Source organism: Manis pentadactyla, chromosome X (genome assembly GCF_030020395.1).
Source record: "Manis pentadactyla isolate mManPen7 chromosome X, mManPen7.hap1, whole genome shotgun sequence".
In the NCBI taxonomy this organism is placed as follows: domain Eukaryota; kingdom Metazoa; phylum Chordata; class Mammalia; order Pholidota; family Manidae; genus Manis; species Manis pentadactyla.
Genome location: NC_080038.1, coordinates 106,965,538 through 106,989,906, shown reverse-complemented (window position 1 = coordinate 106,989,906; position 24,369 = coordinate 106,965,538). Strand labels below are relative to the sequence as shown.

At 36.0% G+C, this 24,369-nt stretch overlaps 1 protein-coding gene across 2 annotated transcripts in view; it reads right to left on the bottom strand.

Annotated features, from left to right (window-relative positions):
- Positions 1-12,157: 12,157 nt before the first annotated feature.
- ALG13 (ALG13 UDP-N-acetylglucosaminyltransferase subunit) overlaps positions 12,158-24,369 on the bottom strand; it is a 63,314-nt gene continuing 51,102 nt past the window's right edge. For both annotated transcript variants that reach the window (XM_036912618.2, XM_036912617.2), the window contains 4 exons: positions 22,585-22,821; positions 18,133-18,173; positions 16,423-16,606; positions 12,158-13,620 (listed from right to left, as the gene is read on the bottom strand). In XM_036912618.2, the coding sequence (XP_036768513.1) occupies positions 13,355-13,620; positions 16,423-16,606; positions 18,133-18,173; positions 22,585-22,821 (728 nt within the window). In that variant the 3' untranslated portion in view covers positions 12,158-13,354. The remainder of the gene's footprint in view (positions 13,621-16,422; positions 16,607-18,132; positions 18,174-22,584; positions 22,822-24,369) is intronic.

The window sequence follows — 24,369 nt, the reverse complement described above, 5'->3', positions numbered from 1 at the left end:
TTTTATGTAAAATATCATGTCTTCTGCAAATAATGTCAGTTTGACGTTTTCTTTACCAATTTGGCTGCCTTGTGTTTCTTTGTTTTGTCTGATTGCCATGGCTAGGACCTCCAGTACTATGTTGAACAACAGTGGGGAGAGTGGGCATCCCTGTCTTGTTTCCAATCATAGAGGAAAAGCTTTCAGCTTCTCATTAAGTATGATGATGGCTGTGGGTTTATCATATATGGCCTTTATTATGTTGAGGTTCTTGCCCTCTATACCCATTTTGTTGAGAGTTTTTATTACAAATGGATGTTGAACTTTGTCGAATGCTTTTCACCGTCTATGGAGATGGTCATGGATGATCATGTGTTTTTTGCCCTTCTTTTTGTTGATGTGGTGGATGATGTTGATGGATTTTCAAATGTTCTACCATCCTTGCATCCCTGAGATGAATCCCACTTGATCATGGTGTATGATCCTCTTGATGTATTTTTGAATTCGGTTTGCTAATATTTTGTTAAGTATTTTTGCATCTATGTTGATCAGGGATATTGGTCTGTAATTTTGTTTTTTGGGGGTGTCTTTGCCTGGTTTTGGTATTAGAGTGATGCTGGCTTCATAGAATGAGTTTGGAAGTATTCCCTCCCCTTCCATTTTTTGGAGACTTTAAGGAGAATGGGTATTATGTCTTCTCTATAAGTCTGATAAAATTCAGCGGTGAATCCATCTGGACCAGGGGTTTTGTTCTTGGGTAGTTTTTTGATTACCGCTTCAATTTCATTGCTGGTAATTAGTCTGTTTAGATTTTCTGTTTCTTCCTTGGACAGTCTTGGCAGGTTGTATTTTTCTAGGAAGTTGTCCATTTCTTCTAGGTTTTCCAGCTTGTTAGCATATAGACTTTCATAGTAGTCTCTAATAATTCTTTGTTATTTCTGTGGGGGTCTGTCATGATCTTTCCTTTCTCATTTCTCATTCTGTTGATGTGTGTAGATTCCCTTTTTCTCTTAATAAGTCTGGCTAGGGGTTTATCTATTTTGTTTATTTCCTCAAAGAACCAGCTCTTGGTTTTATTGATTTTTCCTATTGTTTTATTCTTCTCAGTTTTATTTATTTCTTCTCTGATCTTTATTGTTGTCCCTCCTTCTGCTGACTTTGGGCCTGATTTGTTCTTTTTCCAGTTTCAATAATTGTGACTTTAGACTATTCATTTGGGATTGTTCTTCTTTCTTTAAATAGTCCTGGATTGCTATATACTTTCCTCTTAGAACTGCCTTCACTGCCATCCCACAGAAGTTGGGGCTTTGTGCTGTGGTTGTCATTTGTCTCTATATATTGTTTTATCTCTGTTAATTTGGTCATTGATCCATTGATTATTTAGGAGCATGTTGTTAAGCCTCCACGTGTTTGTGAGCGTTTTTGTTTTCTTTGCACAATTTATTCCTAGTTTCATACCTTTGTGGTCTGAGAAGTTGGTTGGTAGAATTTCAATCTTTCTGAATTTACTGAGGCTCTTTTTGTGGCCTAGTATGTGGTCTATTCAGGAAAATGTTCCATGCGCACTTGAGAAGAATGTGTATCCTACTGCTTTTGGGTGTAGAGTTCTGTAGATGTCTGTTAGGTCCATCTGTCCTAGTGTGTTGTTCAGTGCCTCTGTGTCCTTACTTATTTTCTGTCTGGTGGATCTATCCTTTGGAGTGAGTGGTGTGTTGAACTCTCCTAGAACGAATGCATTGCATTGTTTCTTCCTTTAGTTCTGTTCACATATGTTAGTGCTCCTGTATTGTGTGCATATATATTTATAATGATTATATCCCCTTGTTGGACTGAACCCTTTATCATTATGTAATGTCCTTCTTTATCTCATTACTTTCTTTGTTTGGAAGTCTATTTTGTCTGATACTAGTACTGCAACACCTGTTTTCTCCCTATTGTTTGCATGAAATATCATTTTCCACCCCTTGACTTTTAGTCTGTGTATGTCTTTGGGTTTGAGGTGGGTTTCTTGTAAGCAGCATATAGACGGGTCTTGCTTTTTTATCCATTCTATTACTGTCTTTTGATTGGTGCATTCAGTCCATTTACATTTAGGGTGATTATTGAAAGATATGTACTTATTGCCATTGCAGGCTTTAGATTCGTGCTTACCAAAGGTTCAAGGGTAGCTTCTTTACTATCTAACTGTCTAACTTAACTCACTTATTAAGCTGTTATAAACACAGTCTGATGATTATTTTTCTCCCTTCTTAATCCTCCTCCTCCATTATTTATATGTTAGGTGTTTTATTCTGTACTCTTTTGTGTTTCCTTTGACTGCTTTTGTGAATAGTTGATTTTATTTTTTTGCCTTTAGTTAGTATTTGGTTGGTCTGCTTTCTTTGCTGTGATTTTATTTTCTCTGGTGACATCTATTTAGCCTTAGGAGTGCTTCCATCTAAGCAGTCACTTTAAAATACCCTGTAGAGGTGGTTTGTGGGAGGCAAATTCCCTCAACTTTTGCTAGTCTGGGAACTGTTTAATCCCTCCTTCATATTTAAATGATAACCGTGCTGGATACAGTATCCTTGGTTCAACGCTCTTCTGTTTCATTGCATTAAATATATCATGCCATTCTCTTCTGGCCTGTAAGGTTTCTGCTGAGAAGTCTGATGATAGCCTGATGGGTTTTCCTTTGTAGCTGAACTTTTTTCTCTCTCTGGCTGCCTATAATACCCTTTCCTTGTCTTTGATCTTTGCCATTTTAATTATTATATGTCTTGGTGTTGTCCTCCTTGGGTCCTTTGGTTGGGAGATCTGTGGGCTTCCATTGTCTGAGAGACTATTTCCTCCCCCAGTTTGGGGAAGTTTTCAGCAATTATTTCTTCAGAGACACTTTCTATCCCTTTTTCTCTCTTCTTCTTCTGGTACCCCTATAATGTGAATATTGTTCCATTTTGATTGGTCACACAGTTCTCTTAATATTCTTTCATTCCTAGAGATCCTTTTATCTCTCTCTGCCTCAGATTCTCTGTATTCCTGGTTCTCTGATTTATATTCCATTAATGGTCTCTTGCACCTCATCCAGTCTGCTCTTAAAAGTCCTTCCAGAGACTGTTTTATTTCTGTATTCTCCCTTCAAACTTGATCCTTTAGCTCTTGCATATTTCTCTGTAGGTCCATCAGCATGGTTATGACCTTCATTTTGAATTCTTTTTCAGGAAGATTGGTTATATCTGTCTCCTCAGACCCTCCTCTCTCAGGGGTTGTCTGGGTGATTCTGGACTGGACCAAATTCTTCTGCATTTTCATGGCGATAGAGGTAGTCATAGGCAGGTAGCACGTGTGTTAGCTGGGAGAACAAAGTCTGTTCCTGCTTGCTAGTCGCCCTGCCCCTCTCTGCTGCCTGTGTCGGTTCCCCACACACTGGGAGCAGCCCTCTGGGGGTAGCCCAGAGCCCTGCAGGGAGAGGCAGGTGTGCCGGGTGTGCTCTCCTGCAAGAACGGCGGCCCTTCGTGCCTCTGTCTATGCCGAGCAGCTGCTCGCCACTGGCAGCCCCGGGACTGGCCTGGGCAGCTGCTGTGGGTGCAGCTGCTCTCAGGCTGCTCAGCTGCTGTGGCAGGGCCACGCCGGACAGGGAATGAACAGCAGGCTGCTTTTGCAGTGAGGGGCTTCAGGGCTGTGTTGCCACCCAGGGTGCTGGGGTGCCTGGAGTTCCTCCGGATTCCCAGCCTGCTGGGCCGAGTATGCCATGACAATTGCATCTGGCTGTGAGGCTCCTGTCCCTTTAAGACTTTCAAAAAGCACTTGCTTTTCTTTTGTCCCAGGGGATCCAGCTGCAGGGACCCACACACAGATTTTACTTTTCCATTTCCCTAATATCCAGCGCACCATGCAATGTGTGTCTGTGCTCCCGGTGCGGATTACTAGGGCTGGTTATTTAGCAGTCCTGGGCTTCCACTCCCTCCCCGCTCTGACTCCTCTCCTCCCACCGGTGAGCTGGGGTTGGGGGAGCGCTCGGGTCCCACCAGGCCACGGCTTGTATATTACCCGCTTCATGAGATGCCAAGTTCTCACAGATGTAGATGTAGCCTGGCTGTTGTCTGTATCCTCTGGTGTCTCTTTTAGGAATGGTTGTATTTGTTTTATTTTCAAATATATATATGGTTTTGGGAGGAGATTTCCACTGCCCTACTTATGCCGCCATCTTGGCTCCTCTATGTTCTAGGATTTTTAAGCTCAGTGTATTTGTTTTATTCCCACTCTGGAGTGGATTTGTACATGTTTTCATTTATTGTAAGTTGTGGTCTTTTTCTGAAGCTATACCATCAGTGCTTATGGTACTTGAGAGACATGAACATATTACTAATTATGTTTAAATATAAAGTTAAGTGAAATGCCCTTATACCAAAAGGTAGTCTTCTCACCTGATGTGAAAAATTGTGAAAGCTCTGTAGAAGCTTCCTGTTATTACACAAATGAAGGGCAATTTATGTAATAACAGAACAAGCCTGCAACTTTTGACCATTATAATCAACCTTCACAAATCCATGATTGTTGCACATCTGCCTTACCCTCATCACTTACTGTCAAAAAGACTTTACAACTCCAAACAACCTTGCAGAGCCAAAAAAGATGAAATGAAGAGGTAAGAATGGCCTGCAGTGTGAAGGTCATTTTCACCAATGTGCATGCAGCATATTTTGCCCTTTATCTATGAGCAGTTTTCAGGGCAACCTAACATCCCAGCTGTACCTCAGCACATGCACACACACACACACACACACACACACACACACACGAAGGCATCGCCCTTAGTGGCACTTGAATGAGTATATGGGCAGTGTGACTTTTATTTTAGCATTAAGTGGCCAACCATTTGCACATACATTTAAGAAAGGCTGGGCCATTTTATGTCTTTTCCCACAAAGTTCAATATGTTCCCAAAATACTCACTGCCACTGGTTGCCTTCCAACCTAGAAACCCTCTTGGCAGTTCTCTGGTCTTATTCAACCTTTAAAGCTAACCTTTGGAAGACAAGATAAAAAAGAGGCTTTGGATGTTTGTGGGGTGAACTTGAGGCACTTAGGTGGTGGTAGTAAAGAAACAGAAAAGCTTTCAAAGTAAGGACAAGTATGGATAGGCACTTTAAAACATAAGGCCACCGAATTGTCAAACATTTTAGCTGACCAAAATGAGATGGACCTTCTCAAGGGGAAAAAATGTTTCTGGATTAAAACATTATCAACATAATTTTCCCCCTCAACAAAACCCAGAAGTGCAACAGTATATGAAAACTAGCTATGAATTGTAAATATTTAGGTTGAATTTCAGATCATAGCAAGTTCTCCCCTAGTGATCACATATTCCTTAGTTGAACACATCAGACACATAATACGATTACATTTTAAACTATGCAATATTGACTAGCTTTTATAAATGCACATTTGAGCAATTACTGGAAGGATTGATTTCTCCCAAGTTTTATCTAATAAATGAATTTGCCAAAACTCTATGAGAGAAACAAAAGGTAAAATTGGTTGGTATGAAAGAAATCTAGATTCTACATCTGGTGTCATATTTTAGCCTCCCAAATTTGAAATAAACATATGAAGTGAGTATAAATGAGACTGATATTTTCATAAACATGCCAGAATTTACACACCCAAATGAACGCTGTTCTTCAGAGCAGTTTACCTTAAGCTGTACCCATATTCAAATTCTGGCATTAGTCAAATCACCATGGACTTCTGCTTTTGGGAGGACTTTCAAAATCCACAATACAACCTCTGAATATCCTCCATGGTAGAAAATCATCATCTTATAAGATTAAATTTCTAGAAATGGTCAAAAGTAATTTTAGATCCATATTAGGTAAAAAATTGGGTGATCAAAATGAGTTCTACTTTTTCTGGCTCAAGTGATAATATACAAAAGTCATTTTGATAGGCACAACTATAAAATAGTGAGACATCCAGTCCTTTTTTTCTCAACTTAATATTGAGAAATCAACTTATTTAACTTTACTGGTTACAATTACCTTTACCCATTTAAAAGTGTATAATTCAGTGAATTTTCAGTTTTATATATATATATATATATATATATATATATATATATATATATATATATATCCCTGGGATCACCACCAAAATCACAATACAAAAATTTCCAACACCCCAAGAGTCCTTGTTCTTCTTTGCAGTCTGGAATCTAGCTAGTATAAAACATGCTTGAACAGCGGGAGCCTTACTAGAGTAAGTTTATAGCCTCCCAAGGAGGAGACATGAGAGAACATGGTATTTAGGTATAGAATCTCCACTGATTTGGGAAAGACCCTGAGTTGAATCCTTGAAACATCTGTGTTTAAACAGTAAAACACATTCCCAGTTTCAAAGGCTTATGTTGTAAACAAACCCAGAATTGGCAACCCACAGCTTATTTGATCCATAAGCAATGACACTGTGTAACTAGGCTCCAGCAGGAATAAAAGCCCAGCTGTCATAGAAAAATGGAAGGGAGAGTTTTGGACGCAGGAAGCTTTGGTAGCAGAAGTAGATTGCTACTCTAGTAGGAGGATGGCAGCAGCTGAATTTTCAGGTCATTTGAAAATCACATGTTTGGACTAGGTATTTCCTGTATAAGATCTAGTCACATTAAAGTACAGCTTGATCACTTTGTGGTCATACCTTGTAGGATTTCCTTTTACAACATATATTAAGTGATCAATTTAAATAGCCAAAGCAATGTAGCCTGTAGTCCAATAAGCAGAGTGGTAACTGTATTTAGTATACTTGGTCAAGAGAAGCAGAATTCTCAAGTGTCTGATAGGACCAATGGAACCAATGGCACTTAAAATGAATGTTGTATCAATTCATGAGGAAACCTCTAAACCCAAAGGGTTAACACATTAGTCTGTGGTTTTAATGTTAAAGGCAATCCAACTTGACAAATCATCATTTAAAAAACTTTAACTGCTCAAATTACTCTTTTAGGATAGTAAAAGTAAACCCATATGTTCTCTTATTTCAACCTAAACACAGACTTTTTCAAGGACATTTTAATTCAGATAAGGATAAACAAACACACCTTCTCAAGTGAAAGCATTTTGTCCTTCTTATAAGAATGTGCACTAGTGGTAGTATTCAAGAAAATATCAGTATTTAAACTTTTCACAGGATTGTTTCAAATATTTAATAGGGTTGAAATTGAGGATGAAGAGTTTCTTCCTATTTGAAACAAACAATGTAGTTTGGAGGTAACATTTGATAGATGATAAAGAACAGTAGAAAACCTGTGGTGTTTCATTCACTTTCTTAGCCTTGTTGGAGACCTCAATCACAAATCACCATAAAGAAAATGTTTGCATCAAACTTAAGGTTAAAATTGTATCTCCTGAGCTTAACCATGAACACGGAGAATTTCAAATGTGTTTGTGTAAATCACACTTTGGCTTTGCAGAATACCATTTTAAAAACTAAAACATCCTTGAGTAACTGTAACTTTAAATACTTTCTGTAAGAAGTACAAATTCAGTGTCATCCTTAAATGTGTTAAAATCTTGTTCAATAAAATGATTTTGTGTATTTTTAGCTTCAGTATAAACAGAAATAAAGCATTTCATTTTTTCCCCTGAAATGTATGGCTGCTCAGATTAAGGTGTTTTGTTCCTTTTCCAATGTAATCATTTATAGCCACCTATTATTAATAAACACTTACAAACAATGCATTTTACACTATCATTGAAACAGCAGAAACACTTAAAGGAGACCTCCCCAGTCCAATATATTTGGAAAAATAGATGATTGAAAATAAGTATCATTCTAACTTGTATTTCCCATTAAACCAAGCTGTGACTATTAAATATTTAAGAATTGAATAAGCATTTATAAAGAACTTGGAGATGATGACATGACAGGACCAATACAGCTATAAAGCTATAGCTTACAACACTGAGAAAACGTACAGGCCTTCTCCTGGAAATTTCTTATTCAAGTACCCCAAGTATGACACATGTTATACAGAACAGTTTGAATCTGTGGGTGAGAACACACATAAACTGGATCAAGCTGATCATTATTAAACTAGTATAATCTGGGTACATTTGGGCAATATTTCCTCAAGTATCAGTTGACATTTCTTTTTAAGATTTTGTAGTAATAGACTTTTCAGCAATTAGCTTTCCCCTAATTAATTTAGATCCCTTAAGTTTTACTGTCTTTTCTTTTACTAATCAACATTAACTTTTATAGCTTATTTCCCTTTCAGTCAAATAACTCACTTCCAAGTCCTGGCCTAATTTCTTTTAAGCATGATTGGGTAACATTTATATATTGGTTAGATAATTCAGGACAATTAAAAATTAATATCTGAAAAAGCTCTGCAACCAACATACACAAAGAACTCCTATCACTCAATAATAGAACACAATTTGAAATACTTCAAAAGGGAATACATACAACTAGCAAATAAACAAGTGAAGAAGTGCTAAACACAATCAGGGAAATGCAAATTAAAACCATAACAAGATATCACTTACTACACACCCACCAGAATGGCTAAAACCAAAAAAACTGACACCACCAAATCTTGACCAGGATGAAAAGTGGAACTCTCATACATTGCTGGTGGGAGTGTAAACTAGCACAACCACTTCAGAAGAATATTCTGCAGTTCCTTAAAAAACTAAATATACACCTAACTTAATGACCAAGCAGTTCCATTCCAAGAGGAATGAAAACAAATGCTAATAAAGACTTGTACAAAAAGGTTCAGTTTTATTCATATCTAAAAACTGGACATGGCCCAGGTGTCCATCAACAGAATGGATAAACAATGGCATATCTTTACAATGAATGCTGCTCAGTAATAAAAGAGAAATACTGACACAACATTGATGGATTCCATATACATTATGCTGAAAGAAGCCTTATACAAATGAACACATACTGATTCATTTACATACACTGTGAAAAATATAAACTAATCTATGATGGGGGAAATATCAGAAGAACAGTGGTTGCATAGGGGTGGAGATCAGAGAAGCAGGGATTGGGAAGGAGCATGGGGGAATTTTCTTGGGTTATGAAAATGTTACCCTGATAAGAGCTTGGGTTTCACAGATGTGTCATTTGTCAAAATTCACTGCATCAAACACCTATTTGTGCATTGCATGGAAACTTTACAAGAGCAAAAAAAAATAAAAACCTTTTAACACTGACTTCTAGTTAACAAGACGCATGCTGAAATATTTAAGGGTGAACTGTACTTAAGTTTGCAGTTTTCTTTGTAATGCACCAAAAATAAGGATTTATAGATGCAGGTATAGTAAATGTTAATTGTAGAATCTAGGTGGTGGATCTACAGATGCTCATTGCACAATTATTTCAACTTCCTATTATGTTTAAATTTTTTCAAAATAAAACACTGGAAAAATAAGCAGTGAGCAAAGGAAAAGAACTAGGTTAACAAAAGCCAAATCTACATTATGCTTCAAAAAAACTAGGAGGAAAACTTTTTGGGTAGCTGAAACTATTTCAGCAGAGCTAAAGGAATGAAAGAAAATTGAAACAACGTTCAACTGCAGAAGCAAGCAAAACAACTGAATATAAAATGGTGGAGTTCTTTTTTGTAGGGCTATACATGTGATAGAACTTTATTTTATTGTGGTAAGAACACTTACAATGAGAGCTACCCTCAACAGATTTTGAAGTGCAATACAGTATTGTTATCTATAGACACAAAGTTGTACAGCAGATCTCTAGAATTTATTCATCTTACATAACTGAAAATTATCAGGATAAAAATAGTCACTTTGATCAGGCTAATATACCAACAAGGAAACAAAACATTAGTTTTTTTTGTTTATTAAAGTATCATTGATATACAAAATCTTATGTTGGTTTCAAATACACAACACAGTGGTTCAACATTTACCCATGTTATCAAGTCCTCATCCCCCTCTAGTGCAGTCGCTATTTATCAACACTGAAAGATGTTACAGAATCATTAATTGTATTCTCCATACTTTACTACTGTTCCCGTGACCAACCTATATTATGATTGTGAACTATTGTGCCCCTTTGTCCCCTTCCTCCAACCACACCCCCATGCTCCCCAACCCCTCCCCTTTGGTAACCACTAGTCCCTTCTTGGTGTCTATGAGCCTACTGGTATTTTGTTTCTTCTGCTTTGCTTTGTTGTTATACTCCACAAGTAAGTGAAATCCTGTGGTATCTGTCTTCCTCTACCTGGCTTATTTAACCGAGCATAATACCCTCTAGATTCATCCATGGTGTTGCAAAACACATTTGTTTTTTTTTCTTTTTGAGTCTAAAACTTTACTACCCCATTACTAGAACAGAAACTTTTCTATAATTCTGTAAACAATGTGAAAAGCCTGTATTATATAGTTTGAAAAAGCCAAAAGGTCTCCAAGAAAAGATTTGCCTGTTGATTAGGTACAAGGACTTACCACTCACATAACACCAATAAATCAATACTGTTAATCAGTAATATCTGGCTAAAATAGATCTTAACATTTTTATTGACTAGCCTGAATTCATAAGAATTGATTCAGTTTAACTTTAATATTGTTGAAATCACTCCATTTTCACAAAAGGTTTAGCCAGTGGCAAGAGCCACCTACCAGGAAAGAGTTAAAATTAAAAAAACAAATAGCTGTTCAACAGTAAAGGATTTCTTGGTTTCCAAGCTCTAGTCTGGCAACATTAGGAGAAAAGTGAACTCAGAGTGGTGGTGATTAGAAAACACAATGAAACAGTAAAACCTAAAATGGTTTGCTCACTTCAATTAGTTTTAACTACAAATAAATGTCATGGATTAAAAAAAGTTAATTTCTACATGTAGCTAGTGAATATTCTTGAGAATTACAGAATTTAACAATAGCTGCCTACAGTATAGGGTTGCCTTAACCCCCAGATATCTTAACAAGGTACCTACCTATAGACATTTCATATCACCCTCTCTAAAATTTTATGCTTAATTTTTTAGTATTGAAACCACCTGATGATGTAACTGGCCTGTTGCTGGGCTGCCGCTTCCACAACTTTAGGCAGTAAGCTATTATTGCACTATATAGAGAGCTCGGCCCAGTGCTCTGGGCGGAGGCAGAGACGCTAGTGCTCGACCTACCGCCGGAGAACAAACCAGGTTATAAACCCTTTCACCCCAAAGAACGTTTTGCTGTCACTTTCTTCGGTCACACTGAATCCATAGCGAACTTGCCTGGGGCTGAAACCCACTGGCAAGACAACAGGTTACCTGCATCTTCCCTACCCCCAAAACAATAAAAGGATCAGCGTATACTCCTTGATTATTTCTCTGAGAAGACTGTAATACATAAACAAGTGTAGACTATACATGTATGATTTAAACAGACCATAAATACTGGTGACTTCAACAGAGGTGACAGTAACAATTAAGCTGATCTAGTAGACACCACTGATCCCTGGTTTTTAATTTAACAAGCATCTCATCAAATTGCATTAATTAGTAACGGACCACAGCAACCTACAAGTTTAAAAATAAAAACAAACCAACTGGAAGCCTAAGACAAGTGTGCCTGTCTTAAAACCAGTTTCCAGGCCCACATTCTCAAGACAGACTACAACCATCTAAAACACCCCTTAGAAGCTAATTTAGTGAATCACTGACAGTTGAAGGTACAGGACAATTCACTTGTTGAGAATCATGTGTATTTCAGAAACATTAGCATAGAAAAATGTTAGAGAGGGACTGCTCCATGTTTTAAGCTTGACTAAAGTAAATCTTCCCTTAAAACATAAAATAATTTGTAACTGTATAAAACAGGAGATTAGCAGAGAAGCTAAAACACTAATAGACAGATTGTTATGAAGCCAGTACACTCACTGCCTTCCACCTTTCTTTACTAAAGTTGTCACATACTTGTAGAACAAGGATTTAAGATCAAGGATGCAAAAACAAAACACAACGAGTTCCATGTCTTATGAAGCAGAAGCCTTAACTAGGTCACTGATTTGGAACTCATTAATATCAATCGTCTCGAGAACAGCACATTGAAGATACGATACCTTTTTTGCAATGGATTCCAGTCCAGTTCTTTCAGCTGTTACAGCACCTCAACTCCCAAAGTCTCAAATATTTTTTGCCTGGGGTGTAACTCAAGGTGGGAAAGGACAGACTGATTCACAAGCATTAATCATCTTAATATAAAGACTTTATAAATATTAAGGCAATATAAATAATTTTTGTGGCAACCAAAGAATACACTTTAAATAGATGTTTGTCAGGTGAGAAACAGCAAAGCATTCATCATCAATTAGTCCTGAGAAATGATTCAGAAGAATCTTGTGGTCTTCAGGTAGATGAAAGGGAGAAGGCAGAAAGGCTGATGAAATACGTCTCACAAAGTCAGAGACAAGGCAGGCCTGGAGAGATACAAGTCTAAAAACAAAAACTGAAAGATACAACAACAACTAGAAGTACAGGACAATGAGAAAGTAAGTCTAGATCAAAGTTCCACAAGGAAGTAAACAGACTTAAAAAAATGTAACCTAAAAAGAAACATTCTCAAGGGAAAACAACTAGATATGGTAGTACATGCATTGCAGTATCTTACGATCCAATAATATTTCAACTGGTCCCATCAATTCTTGTTATAAATTTGTTGTTTTGCAACCAAAGTACCAGTGGAAGAAAACATACTGGAACAATCAAATGTCTGTTACTCTTTGCTGCCAGGAAAAAGCGAAAAGAAAATCCCACTAATTTTAGCAATTTTAAATGCAAATTTTATTCACTGCTAACTGCAAAGAACACCAATTCAGTACTGTGCAGTAAAACCTTTACATAAATCCAGTATTAAACAGAGCATATGGGATAAATCTAAAGCAGAGCACCATGTACCTTCAAAATGGTTATCACAGAACACAACTCAGTTCAGACAATTAAGAAAGAATTCAATACTGCTAGTTACCCAGAAGCAAATGCTCTTGGTTTCTTAAAAAAGCAGTTGTTGCACTTTTCATGGTTTAATATGGTATGTAATATCTGAACCAAGGATATAGTTCATGTGATTTATTCTTTTTGTCAGTTGGTACCATCAGTTAATACAAAGTTGACAAGCCTGCTGATAGGAAAACAGTTGAATACAATGAAGTATGCTGAGTATGGGGCTAGCTGCACATCCACCTCAATTTCCTTATCCACAACCCAGAGTAATACTCCTTTATTTTAAAGTACTATTTTAACCCAGAAGATAAAATAATTTTAAAGACAAATATAATAGTAACCACTCTAACCACCTAACTCAAACACTAACATAAAACAATTTTTAAAAAACAAAACAGCAAGAAAAATGGCAGTGTTAAGAATGCTTCATACTGCTGAATCTTACATATTCTGAGGTACATGATGAGAAGCTAATGGAGGTGAAGCAATATAGCCAACTGGGCCAGGTCTCATAGTACCATGAATATGACAAGAACCACCACATGCTGCACCAACTGGATGCCAAGGGACACCATAGGGATAATCAGGCACAACAGGAAGACAGGATTCAAAACCCAGCAAAGATGGCTGCCCCAAAGGATCTGACATCACTGGATAATAGACTGCTCCATGAGGCACAGATGCAGGGTCAGCATTTGGAAAAGTATCTGAAATACAGAATGTATACAGTATGCTTTATATACAAAGATACACAAAACACCAACATACATGGGTGATCTCAGGTAAAAATAAAATTTAGCACTAATTATAGGAAAGATTACAGCAATTATGGTGGGAGCACTTTAGATATCAACGTTGGTAATTTAAGACAGATTATCAGAAGATTGTATGAAAATTTCCTTAAAAAAAAGTGTGTGTTGTGTGTATATAATGTGTCAAATATATTCTACCTAGAGACAACTATCTCTCTGGGATGATTTAAGTACAGATTAGATGCTACATTCTCTAGAGTCCTTCTAGTCAATTAAATTATTTTAAGAGTCAGTTGCAATTAAGTTATCCAATAGCTTTCAGTGTAACACATATCATCCAAATAACTATTCTGTATTTCTTAAGCAATTAAAAATTCAGGTGTCTAAAGTAGTGACTCTGTGGCATCTTACTACACTGATGGACAGTGACTGCAATGGGGTATGGGGGGGACTTGATAAAATGGGTGAATGTAGTAACCACATTGTTTTTCACGTGAAACCTTCATAAGAGTATATATTAATGATACCTTAATAAAAAAAAACTCGGGTGTCTATACCATCTAGCCTATACTTGAAGGCAAAGGTCTAAAGAGCATCCTAAAAGACCAACAATTTAAGTGTCATGTCTTGAATGTCATTAAGATATTAGCATAATTTTAGTCTTATAGCACTTTAGCTACCTTAAGTCAGTTTTAGTGGACATAGACGCTGTTCTCACCCTGCTATAGTGACTATATAAATAGTAAACAAAAAGGAGGCCTTCATTACTTGGGATAACATAGATTAGCTCATTCTGTGAAATTAAGACTGCCACTGTCTCATGGTTTACTACAATTAAAAATTTATAAAAGGTACATGGTACAAAAAATACATTAAAGGTTGAAAACTTTTTAATTTTTATTACCACAGGCCACATCACACCACCAGACTAGGGATAAGATTCCATAAGGCTAATGTTCCAAAACCATTAATAGGTTTTATAATAAAAAGGGAGGAAAGGAAATTCATATTCCTCACATGCCCCCGACACAGTATACTTACGCATTTAGTATATAAATACAGTGTATCTATCTCATTTAGTTCTTAGAACAATCCTGGCAAGTCAAGTATTTCCCATTTTACAGATAATGAGGGAGGTTAAGTAACTCAGCCAAGATCGCAACCATCAAGTGAGCAGTGCTGGATGGGAAACAGATTCAGTTAGGTTAGTCTACATCCTTTCTTCCACCTCCTGCTGACTCTTTCCAAGGATAGTCCAAAGATCCTGTTCTAAATCCTTCAAAATGCCTCCTCACGTTATACTGTGAACTCTTGGACAGAGCAACCATCTTTATGGTGTGGTACAACAGTCTGAGGACTCCTTTACATACTTAAAAATTGAGGATCTGAAATAGCTTTTATGTGGGTTATAACTATCAATATTTACTGTATTAGGGAAATAAACTAAGAAAGTTAAGAATATTTAATTCATGTAAAAATAAGCCCACTACTGGTAACACAAAATTTTTACAGAAAACGATTTTCCAAAACAAAAATTGAGGCAAGTGGCATTTTACACTTGTGCAACTCTCTAATGTATGGCTGAATATAGACAGCTGGATTCTCTTATCTGCTTCTGCATTTAATCTATCATGATAATGTTGTTTTGGTTGGAGTATATGAAGAAAATCTGGCCTCATACATATTTGTAGTTGGAAAGAAGGGAAGTCTTTCAAATAACTAGCCTTTCCAGATAATTGTAGATAACTTCTGACACTACACCCAAAAGTGGTAGCTTTTTAAAGGTCGGTAGCAATGTGGACTTTTTGTACTGTCAGTATTAAAATACAGTTTTATTTTGTACTTTTGATAAATGTTACAAAATCATGCACAGGTGACATTATACATTGGTAACAGAGAAAATATTACTTCACTGAGATATACAGATCTCCCAAATGTTGACACACTTCATTATACAATGTAAAAAAACAACATTCATTAATAGACCCATCTATCTTATTATGAAAGTTAAGAACTAGGAAGCTGTCAAACTCATAGTGGCAGACAAATTTTCAAAAATTTTAATTTTTATTCAAAAACTGTAATTGTTACGTTGGACAACAAATACTACCAGTAGTTTTACTTGAAATGACAGGCTCACATTGTTCATTTGAGAAAATGTCTGCCAGATCCCCAAGTCTGAATAACCATAGTCAGTCCATCATTTTTTCAAGTAAAAATAGTGTTCTATGAAAAAAGCTAGTTCAGCTCAGAACTCAATCTCACAAATCCTCTTAAGTTAGTCATCAATATGCAGAGTGCTTATTACTACTTACCATTTTGTTACACAGAGTAAGTACAATTATTCAATGATAAAGATTTAATAGAAATAGGAGTATCTTTGATGAAACAAAAAATAAACCTGGCATTTTTTTGTATTGTGGGTGTGGGAATGAACAAGATACTGATTACTAGCACACAGTTTCATTGCTCCTGCCTTAATTTGGGGCTTAGGCACAAGCAGTTTTACCCACCACTGATTTTTGCACCCTCAGTGCAAATATAACACAGTGAAAGAGACAATTAAAATCTGTGTATGATGATGAATACTTTGGGCCTCATGGATCCCTTAAAAGGGTCTCAGAGACCCTAAAGGACACACATAGCATGCTTTGAGAAACACTGGTCTAGTATATAGACCTAATGAAATACCTGAAGACTATTATTTACAATAAAATCTAATTGTCTTTCTTGCAGGCAATCTTACTATATACTCACCACTTGCTGATGCTTCTGCCTGTGTGCCATCTTGACTCTCCACCTCACTGTACAACTGAGAACTGGTTTGGTCTGCCAGAGAAGGTGTCTCAGTAGAGCCTGGATAATTCTCTACATGAAGCTGCTGCTCCTGGTGCATATATGGCACACAGACCACGGAGTGCCAGTAGTTGTGGTGATAGCACTTAGATAAGAGAGGGAAAACACATACTTTACTGTTACCTTTTCTTAAAATAGTATGGTTACCCACTTAAAAAAAAGATGGGCCATGATTTTTAGGTGGGGTAGCAATGACTTTTTTGACCTAAAAGATATGACATTTAGTAAATCTATTCTCTATTATAACTTTTAGGACATTTTCCAGTATCCCTATCTCATAGTTGGACCTAGAAATTCTTTTAAGAAAGCATCCTAATTAGAGATATACACAATGACCTGTATGCAAAGATGTCTTTTATAGCATTATTTTTAAAAGCAAAAAAAAAAAAAGAACAACCCAACTATTTGACAACAGGGAACAGAATGATGAAATCAAATAGAGGCAATATGAAAATGCTGTCAATAGAAAAAAATGCTCACATTGTTAAATTAAAAGTTTATAAGATTATATAGCAGTACACATTTTGTAAAGTAAGTATATAAGCTGTAAGGAAACATATCAGTGTACAGTAGTTATAATTTGGCTTTGTTTTAGCATTGAGATTTATGACAATGAATGCTATTACTTTTAATATGAAAAATCATTAAAATATCTATTCTGCATTTATTTGCATTCCCATGATGTAAAATGCAGAATATTTTAAAATGCCATACCTTGTGGAATGACTTACATTTCCATATGTGACTATAATAAACTAACATAACTGAAGGGGAAAATAGTTTATTTTTCAATTCTTGATAAGAAATACAGTCTTGAAAAACAAAACACACTCTACTACTCAATCTAAAAATGTGTGACAGTCGAAGAATATAGTTTTCTGGAAATGGTATGTCCAAGGTTTTAGAGAAATCCGTGTCTGGGAATATGAATTATTCTGAGCATTATCCAGGAGACTGGATCATTCACCAGACCTTAAGATGTATTATTCCTTTTCAGGAAGTATGCCATCTTGTTGTATCAGAAGTCAAGTGTATTTCAGGGATAAAATGATGGCTGAAATGATAAAAGAGGTCTTTACTGAAATCAGAGACACCTGTCAGTGACATTAACATATCTGTCAGTAGTTTCCCCTTCAACAATTCAGAGTAGTGAAATCAGTGTTTGGCAAATACCTATGTACATGAGCGCTTTAAAAATAATATAGCTCTTTAAATGTCTTTGAATTAGTCTGATTACTTTTCCAATGAAATGCAGAAAGTCATAAAAATGTTTTAAGTATGGATAAATAATCCATTTATTATTTTGAGACAGAAAAACATAATGAAGGATTGGCATATGTTAAATGTGGAGGCCAATATATGCTAAAGCTGTGGTGCTTAGAGCCCGCACTCACCATAATTTAACATCTACTTTTAAGAGAAACTGAAGCACTATGAGGCTAAAGTAGAAAACTGACCTGTATCACCTTCAGAGATACCTTATTAAAGACAGGGATAAAACTTTTAGGCCCCTGATAGTATTCTTGGCTTTTAAAGTTCAAGAGTCTGATTATCAAAACAACTTCATTTTTAATATAGACTTTATCAAAGCAATTTTAACATGACTCTTACCTGCAATCCCAGATTGAAATAGTACTGCAGAACTTTTGTATCTAAAAATAAAATTTTAATTTTAGTGATTACATGACATAAGCAATTAGAACACTTAAAAGCTTTTCTTTGAATATTAAGGCAGATACTTTATCAACACATAACATCACCCTCAATTCTCCCTTATAGTAAATGACTACTTACCTATCACTATAGAGACCATTTTCTGATCCAAAGTTTAATTTACCAAATACATATTTTATTTCTATTCTTAATATTAGGCAGACATTACAGGAATGCCACTTTGGCTAATATTTAGAAAGAATCCAGTAGAGGAATTTTCTTGCTTGTCTCAAGACTAAAATTTTACTTTAATACAAATCTACTACATAAGCAATCATATTGGTCCTCTATTAATGGAGCTACTACACTGTACAAATGAATGCTCTACCAATGCTAAGATTAGTGATGCCTATTGAGATAAGTGTATGAAACAATTCATCTTGCTTTTATTTAACATGACCAATTTACAACCCCTAGAACTCCAAAAAGAGGAGGCAATTAAGAAGGTAACTCAAAAAAAGTTATACCCTAAGGTGATAAAATTTTTCCAGACACAGAACTTAAAATATTTCACAAGTGAACAAAAAGTAGAAGTATGGTAGGAGGGGAAACAGTCATAGCATTCCCGTTCTCTATATTTATCTTCACTTACTGACCTGGGATACATATACGTTCTCATAAATAAGGTAATGTGTTCCACTAACAAATGAACTCTCAGAAAACAGCTTTCTTAAGTTGGAAATTCTAAGTAAAAATATACGTAACACCACTTTGAAGAATCAGCTTGTATTTTGTGGGAGTATAGTATAAAGCCTAATGCTCTAGCAAAAAAATACGAAAAGATAATAGCAGGAAATTCACAAATGGCATGAGATTCTACTCCTCAGCATATATATACAGCCACACAGAACTTGTATACAAATATCCTCAGCAGAAACAAAATAAAAAATGAACAAGTGGGACTACATCAAAGTAAAAAGCTTCTGTATGGCAAAGGACACCATCAGCAGAACAAAAAGGCATCCTACACTGTGGGAGAATATATTTGTAAATGACTTATCCGACAAGGGGTTAACATCCAAAATATATGAAGAGCTAGCATGCCTCAACACCCAAATAATAAATAACCTGATTAAAAAATGGGCAGAGGATCTGAACAGACACTTCTCCAAAGACGAAATTCAGATGGCCAACAGGCACACGAAAAGATGCCCCACATCGCTAATTATCAGGGAAATGCAAATTAAAACCACAATGAGGTATCACCTCACCCCAGTTAGGATAGCCAACATCCAAAAGACAATAAACAAAAAACGCTGGCGAGGATGAGGAGAAAGGGGAATCCTCCTACACTGCTGGTGGGAATATAAATTAGTTCAACCATTGTGGAAAGCAGTATGGAGGTTCCTCAAAACACTAAAAATAGAAATACCACTGAACCCAGTAATTCCACCTCAGGAATTGACCCAAAGAAAACAAGATCCCTGATTCAAAAAGACATATGCATCCCTATGTTTATCACAGCACTATTTACAATAGCCAAGATATGGAAACAACCTAAGTGTCCATCAGCAGATGAATGGATAAAAAAGATGTGGCATATACACAATGGAATATCTTTCAGCCATAGAAGAAAAGGAATCCTACCATTTGCAACAACATGGATGGAGCTGGAGGGTATTATGCTCAGTGAAATAAGCCAGGCAGAGAAAGACAAGTACCAAATGATTTCCCTCATTTGTGGAATATAACAACAAAGCAAAACTGAAGGAACAAAACAGCAGCAGACTCACAGACTCTGATAAAGGACTAGGGGGTTACCTTTTTAAAAAGGAGGGGTTGTGGAGAGTGGGTGGAGAGGGAGAAGGGAATTAAGGGGCACTATAATTCACAGTCACAATATAGGTAGGTCACGGGAAAGGCAGTACAGCACGGAAAAGACAAGCAATGACTCTATAGCATCTTATGCTGATAGACAGTGACTGCAATGGTGGGGGGTGGTGTGGACTTGATAATACAGGTGAATGTTGAAACCACAATGTTGTTCATGTGGAACCTTCATAAGATGGTATATCTATGATACTTTAAAAAAAATATCATGAGCAGTATTATTCACAATAGCAAAAAAGTGGAAACCCAAATGTCAATAAACTAATAGATAAAAATGCAGCATATCCATACAATGGATTATTCAGCCACAGAAAAGAATGAAGAATGGATACATGCTACAATCATGGATGACCTTTGAAAACACTATACTGTCAAAAAAGCCAACCTCAAGAGACCCCATATTGTATGATTCTACTTACATGAGATGTCCAAAACAGGCAAATCTATGGAGACAGAAAGTAGAATAGTGGCTGCCAGGGACGAGAATGAGGAGTGACTAATAATGCGGATAGGGTTTCTTTTTGGGGTGATAAAAACATTCTGGAATTAGTGATAGTTGCACATATTTGTGAATGTGTTAAAGACCACTGAGTTGTAAATTTTAACTGGGAGACTTATATGGTATGTGAATTATAGCTCAAGCTGTTAAAAAAAGTGGCACAGTAAGGACTATAAATATTCAAAAAAATCATTTTGAAATGCAATGGGGGATTATCATGAAAATGACTGAGTGGATGGAGAGAATTTCAGTGGAATCACCATTTCAGAAGCAGAAAACCAGGTGAACAGAGTTCTTGTAAAGTAGATGATAAGGTTCAAGTTTGGGGGAAAAAAAGTAGGAGGAGATAAGGTTCAACTATTTTATACAAAACTAAACAAACACCTATCTATGACCCATCAATTCCACTCCTAGGTATTTACCCAAAGGAAATGAAAACATGCTCGCAAAGACTTTTATGAGAATGTTCATGGAAGGTTTATTCATAAAAGCCCCAAACTGGAAATAGCCCAGATGTCCATCAATAGAATGGACAACCTGTGGAATATCCATACAATTAAATTATACTGCTAAGCAATGGACAACCACTAGTACATATGCAGCAACATGGAAAAACCTCAAAAGCATAATGCTGAGTTTAAGCAGCCTTCCACAAAGGGTACATACTGTATGATTATATTTATATGAAATTCTAAAACAGGTAAAACAGGCAGAAAAAAAAAGAACAGTGATTGCCTCTTAAAGAAGTGGAGCTAGGGGTGGGGAATGACTAGAAAGGGGCATAAGGGAACTTTGTGGGATAATGGTAGTATTTTCTATCTTGACCAGGATTTAGGTTACAGAGGTGCAAGTATTTATTTGTCAAAACTCAGCAAGTGTACATTTAAGATTTGTGCATTTCATTATATGTAAACTTCACATCAGAAGAAAAAATAAATACCAAACTAGTTAAAGATATGTATGCTGAAGTTTTTATGCAATAGAACGTTGAAGTCTACAATTTACTTTGAAATGCACCAAAAATAAGGATTGAAGGGCAGAGACATGGCTGCAGGGAAAGATGGATACATGAAGTACAGTTAAATGTTAATGATAAAATCTAGGTAGTGGATATATCGATATTTATTTTAAAATTCAACATTCATGTATGTTTGAACATTTTCATAAAATGCTGGAATATGTATAATTAGCATTATGTGCCAACTGAGTAGATCTTGGGCAGGGGTAGGTAAGTGAAAGGAAGGAGTAAGAGTTTAGATACTGGGTAAATTAGATGGAAATGACACATTATTAACAAAACAGGAAACCAAGAAGAGTCAATGTTTTACATGGCCTGGAGAGAAGAAAGGAGGGAGATAACAATGAATTTCATTATAGACAGACTGAGTTTGAAAGTAAGAAAGCCAAATGTAGCAAGTGGCTAGACACAAGTACCTGAAACTTCAGAGGCTAGGGCTAGCCAGATTTAAGAACCATCTATATAAAGGTGATAATGAAGTTTTAAGGTAAAGAAAAAGGACAGAATGGAGGTGAAGATGATCTTGGTAACTACCATAGGGGCTAGGAAGAAAAAAAAAACAGAACAGAGAAGCAGCTTAAAAAATCAAGATAAAGTTACAGTAAATAAAGTATAAATAAGCTACAATTTTCAATTACAATTCTCTTTTGAGAAACACTGCCAAACAGAGGTGTAAAACAAAGAATTTCCTATGGGAAACTGCTCTTTACTTTAAAGGAGGAAACAACACATGGCTGAAATCCACGACAAATCAGACCCCCAATTCCTCCAAACAAAAACATTCTCCAAATCTTTGAAATTAAGTTGGAATCCTAAATACCAAAGATTACAACAATTTCATACACTTATGGTAGGAATTTAAGAAACGAAGAAAATTTTGTTATCGACTCCTGCTTTTCAAGAAAAACAGTTGAGAAAGCAAAGATATCCAGTTGACATTCTTCTTCAGGAACAAACATCTCAGACCTAAATAACCCTCACCCAAGTCTCAAAATCTACTTACCTTGAGGCAGATCACTGCCACTTGGATCACAGGAATAAGGTGGAGGTGGAGGTGGAGGTGGAAGAGGTAGAGGTGGAGGTGGTAAATTTGAAGCCTCTCCCACCTCAAGAGGATAAAGAGAAGAGGAAGGAGGAGGAGGACGAGGAGAAGAAGGAAGAGGAGGAAAAAGAGGTGGTGGTGGTAGATAGGCAGCAGGAATAGGAGCAGAGAGGTATGGACAGGATGGTGAGGTGATCACTAAAAAAGAAACAAAAAGTAGCAATGCACAACCTTAATACCTTACAAGCAATAGCTCATTGTCTACTACTCTTCCACCCCCAATATGGTCAAACAACTCTAATTCTTATGTTTTGACTTAAAAACAAAAACTTGGAAGGTAAGTTGCCCATATTCTCTTAGACAAGCCAGTTAAAAACTAGGATTTATTACAGATTAGTTTTAGTTATGTAAATTACTTGAAATTAAGAGGACAAAAATCTGGAAACTGAAGAACTTTGACTACCAAAGACTTTAAACATTAGCTAACAGGTACATAAATAAAATACCATTAAAGCAAAATTTTTACTTAGCTTAATACAAAATTAAGGATGTTTTCAGCCATCTGACACTCTTAGATCACTAAGAAGCTAGTAAGACAGACTAAATTGCACAGATCACAGATTAAGTAATCCTTGAAGGTTTCTACTTGAAGCATTAGAGTAACATAAGGAACTCTAAATCATATTTCAATTTCTAAGCATGTACAGAATCTAAAACAGGCTAGCTGAAATACCTTATCCCTTTAACTTTGTACACCTGTTACTACAGTTTAAAAATATTCATATAGGAGTCAGTTTTTGACAATTAAAATACAAATATGTTCAAATATTAATACATTTCTCTATGATGATAAAGGAAACAATGCAGTTCCAACCTAGTAAAAATATCCCTATATATACATAGTATGCCAGAAAATGTATTACATTTTTGACAAAAGGTGAGTGATACAACCTTTCAAGTTAAACTGAATCATTTTAGCTGACTTAGAAAGTCAAGTACTAAATTTTATCATCGTTACCTGCACTTTAATTTTAATCCTGAAAAGTATAGAAAAGTTAGTCTCGTTCTTCAATAAAGGTTTAAATTCAATTTTAGAACACTTAGTTCAGTACAGAACAGTCCACACAAGCTGAACTTGTTATCCTAGTAATTTAACGAGAGGAGTAAGGCCAAGTATTAGAAGTAAACCACACTGTTTTCATTCACTGACATAAATATTAATAACACACTTATCTATACTCTTTATACAGTTACAGGCTAATAGTAATAGGAAATCTGTGTCTTAGGGTAATATAAAACTTGATAAACAGCTCTTTGGGGTGATTAAACTTCTTTTTTTGGTTGTGGTGTTATACAACTCTATGCACTGTCAAAACTTATACAACTGGGCACCAAAAGACAAGCTTTATTGTATCTAAGTTAAACTTTAAAAACTTGCTCAACTGTTTTCGAGTTTTGTCATACATATAGAAATATCCACTTCTACAGTTTTGGAAAAGGAATCTAATTTTTAGAACATCTCCAAATGCTCTGAAGACCTCATGGATTTGTTTACTCTTATTCCTCTTAAACTAGCAGTCAAATCGCACCATTTTAAAAAAGCAAATGAAGTTCACTCAGCTGAAGACAGAATGTGATGATGATCACTAAATAAAAACCAACTATTAGACACAGAGGTAGCTAAGTAAGTTCTCATGGGCCTGAGAGAATCAAGGGCAGAAGAGATTTGGAGGTTAACTTTATCTG